The 4,052-nt window shown below is 42.0% G+C and overlaps 1 protein-coding gene across 3 annotated transcripts in view; it reads left to right on the forward strand.

The window, feature by feature from the left end:
- The window catches only part of LOC107728866 (T-box transcription factor TBX3-like), a 13,210-nt gene extending 9,164 nt beyond the window's left edge, over positions 1-4,046 (forward strand). For all 3 annotated transcript variants that reach the window (XM_016539348.1, XM_016539203.1, XM_016539280.1), the window contains 5 exons: positions 524-600; positions 858-1,015; positions 1,604-2,217; positions 3,420-3,470; positions 3,566-4,046. In XM_016539348.1, coding sequence (XP_016394834.1) covers positions 524-600; positions 858-1,015; positions 1,604-2,217; positions 3,420-3,470; positions 3,566-3,910 — 1,245 coding nt within the window. In that variant the 3' untranslated portion in view covers positions 3,911-4,046. The remainder of the gene's footprint in view (positions 1-523; positions 601-857; positions 1,016-1,603; positions 2,218-3,419; positions 3,471-3,565) is intronic.
- Positions 4,047-4,052: the final 6 nt, after the last annotated feature.

Raw genomic sequence — 4,052 nt, forward strand, 5'->3', positions numbered from 1 at the left:
AGAGTGTGTGTGTGTGTGTGTGTGTGTGTGTGAAAGAATGAGAAGAGGGAGGGAGGAAGGAAGGGAGGACTAGCCATAGTGGGAGGAACTGAAGAAAAGAAAAAGAGATTCAAAAATTGTGTGTGTGTTAATTTATTAGAAACTTCTGAAATATAACATAACCCTTAAGACTCTTGCAGGAAAATAGTGTTAATGCACTAAATGCATATGAGGTGTCAGGGTGGGGAGACTGAATTTATGTTGAGAGGTTGCAGATATAAAAATGTTCTCAATATTTATGAGCTGGAAATGCCCCCGTGTTTCCTACAAATACCAAAGTTTGAGACAAGTCACTGCAGGCGTAATGTGGGTATTGTAATGCAGAACAAGCATATAGGCCAGCCCTTTAAACTATAAAATCCTAACGTAATCGTAGTGAGTCATACAGCTGTAGTGCATTTTGAATATGTTTCAGTAGGTTGCAAATAACTGATTCATGTTATCTTTATTCATGTTATATTGTTTCCATGTTATTACATTTCAGATAACACAACTGAAAATTGATCACAATCCTTTTGCAAAAGGATTTCGTGACACTGGAAATGGGAGACGCGAAAAAAGGTACGACTGGACGAACTGCTTATTTTACCCTGTAGCTACAATAGCATTCCTTAACGTTCTCAAGTTCAGGACACTGTTGGTTATTATTGCAGCACGTTCGGTTGTCATGCATTTTACATGGATTCATTTTAATCGTAATAAAAGTAAGATGAACTAAAAACTCAAGAACGTGTTGTACAGTCTTATTTGACTCTAATGCAATTAGAAGGTGGTTTACGCTTTCTCAATTTTCCGTCTCCGACTTTTATTTCATACAGAAAACAGCTGGCTCTGCAATCGATGCGTTCGTTTGAGCAGCAGCAGAAAAAAGAAAACGGGACGTCAGATGATTCCTCAGGCGAACAAGCGTCCTTCAAATGCTTTCGCCAGGCTTCGTCCCCTGCGGTCTCAACTGTTGGCCAGAATAACTTAAAAGGTACGAGAGTCAGATAAGCCGTGTGTGCATTTGACAAACATTTACTTTCAGATCAAAATCAAGCTTTCTCTTATACGATTGAAATCGCCCAATTATTTCCATGGATACTAATGCAAATTCTTTTGTTGAAAGACTGCACTCTAAAAAAAAATGCTGGGTTATTTCAACCCAACTTTTGGTCAAATTTGGACTAACCCAACTTTTGGGTTAAAATTTTAATGTAAAAATTTAACCGGGTTAGTCCATATTTGACCCAAAGTTGGGTTAAAACAACCCAGCATTTTTTAGAGTGCATGCTAATTGGAGAGCAGCAAATTTGTTTTTGTCTTAAAGTAGAATGTCAAGACGAATCAAGACGCCACACATTAAAATCTGTTGCAGCAAAATCCCCAAATGTCCCATGTATGTTACTATGTTTGTAGGGCACCAAATTAGTATTTATTTCACGTGCATTTTGCATTACCTCTAACTGTGCTTTTACTGATTTTAAACGCCATGCATGTAGTGTCTTGCGGTGTGTATTTATAAAAAGGCACATCCAAGTGTCTAATATAAACTAGATCCAAATGGTGTTTCGCACTCTCGCAGATTTTTGCGACAGTGATGAAGATAGCGACGACGAAGACAAAGATGGAAACGTGAAAGAGGGGCCAGACTCGAGCAAAATCTCCACCACGACCGAGGACTCCAAGGATCACGATGCGAGTTTAAGCAGAAGCCTGTTTGGGGAAAGTGACTCTGTCCAGCGGAGAACTGAAAAGATACGGGACTCACGGCAGAGTCCCATCACGCTCATCTCGAGCACCACTCGGTCCGGCGAGGAGCTCAAGAGCCCGGATCAGGCCAAAACAGACGACTGCCGGACACCGAGCAAAGAAAATTACATGCCATTGACTGTGCAAACAGATGGCGCTGTGCACTTAAATCAAAACCACTTGCACAATTTCGGATTTCCGCCGGGTTTGGCCGGGCAGCAGTTTTTCAGTCACTTGGGTGGTGCCCATCCGTTTCTCTTGCACCCTGGTCAGTTCAGCATGGGAGGCGCTTTCTCAAACATGACCGCAGGGATGGGCCCCATACTGGCAGCTGTTTCCTCCGGAGGGGTCAGTTCGATGGACACGAGCAGCATGCCATCACCCTCGCAAAGCCTGACGGGAGCACCGCTGCCCTTCCACCTTCAGCAACATGTCCTGGCCTCGCAGGTGAGCCTGTTAATCATGATTAGCAGTGAACGCATCTCATAGATGCTTTAGTCCTAACCTGCAGCTTGTTTATGAACAATCTCAAGTATGCTTGTGTGGCTACATTTGAGACTTCGGGGAAAAAAATGAGGTGTGGCATATCTTGCAGTGTTTAATGGTCTTTGTTGCGCAGTCCATAAATTGTCAGCAAATATAGAACAACTGACAACTGTTGCTGGAGATTAGCAATAAAGCTGTTCTTGACGGATGTGCGCAGACAGTGATATGTCGCAATTAATTTGTAAAAAAGAGAAAACGTTCTCTTTTTCAAATTAATTGCTATATATGTATATATAGCAATTAATTTGAAAATTTATTCTAAAATGAGCATTTTTCACAGGCACCTATGTTTATGTTCAGTTATTTCGCTTTAATAGCAATGACAATAATGCATTGCTATTGCTTTTCATCTACACATAGGAGCCTGAGAAAAATGCTCATTTTAGAAGAAAATTTCAAACGGCACTTAGAGGCTTTTGCATCTGAACTCTTTATATGTATAAATACTATAGTATATATATATATGTATATATATATAGAGAGAGAGAGAGAGAGAGAGAGAAAAAGTGACCAAAAATGATAGCATGTAAATTATTGAATATTTTTTTTAATCAAGTCAAAGTCAAGTTTGCAATGAATGAATCAGGCTAAATACACAATATATACTAACAAAGCATTTTGTGGGTTAAATCAGATATTCAGAAATGGATCTTTCAGGTGACAGTTGCACGTTATCATATTTTACAGTATATATACATAACATAGGCCACGACATCTTTCTGAGAAATAAAAACTGTGTGTGTGTGTGTGTCTGTGTGTGTCTGTGTGTGTGTGTGTGTCTGTGTGTGTGTGTGTGTGTGTGTGTGCGTTTTTGTGACAAATGAGGACATCAAGGGAAAAGGTGTAAATATAAATTAGGAGCAAGGGAACAAAAGAGCAGGATTAATTAAAGGTGCATATTCAGATTTTCTTTTAATGACAATTATGTAATAAATTATTAATTTTGACCTCTGGTTTTGACGAAAAATACAGCATTTTATATAGTCTATTCCCTTTTGGTCGCCATGTAAAAGTACTTTACGGAGGACAACGTGTATGATCAACGCCAAATGTTTCAGTTGTTTATTTTGTATATCTATCTATCTATCTATCTATCTCTGTAGGGTCTGGCTATGTCTCCCTTTGGAGGTCTCTTCCCGTATCCCTACACGTACATGGCCACCGCGGCAGCTGCTTCATCCGCCGCTTCTTCATCGGTTCATCGTCATCCGTTTCTAAACGCGGTGCGGCCCCGGTTACGGTCACGTACATGGCCGCCGCGGCAGCTGCTTCATCCGCCGCTTCTTCATCGGTTCATCGTCATCCGTTTCTAAACGCGGTGCGGCCCCGGTTACGGTACAGCCCTTACTCTTTACCGAGCGTCCCCGACAGCACTTTGCTTACGACGGCTGTGGCGAGCAGTGGCATGGATCTGAAGGGAGACGGGGTGACGGCGAGTCTGGACTCTGAGGTCACCAGCCGCTCGTCTGGTTCGGTATCCGTGTCACCGAAGCCCTGCGCCGAGACAGATTCCCGCAGCGAGCTGCAGAGCATCCAGCGGCTGGTCAGCGGACTCCAGTCCAAACCGGACAGAGCGCGCAGTGCGTCTCCATAGACATCACCGACGAGCAGCCCCTGTACACTACGGACCTGCATCGGAGAAAACGTTTGGACTCAAAATGCACTTTGGTAAAACAAATAAACACGTAAATGTATGTTGTTCTTTTGTTAAATTAAAACAGTAACTTTGATTTTTT

The sequence above is a fragment of the Sinocyclocheilus rhinocerous genome, unplaced genomic scaffold (assembly GCF_001515625.1).
Source record: "Sinocyclocheilus rhinocerous isolate Xijiao unplaced genomic scaffold, SAMN03320098_v1.1 scaffold2085, whole genome shotgun sequence".
Classification (NCBI taxonomy): Eukaryota; Metazoa; Chordata; class Actinopteri; order Cypriniformes; family Cyprinidae; genus Sinocyclocheilus; species Sinocyclocheilus rhinocerous.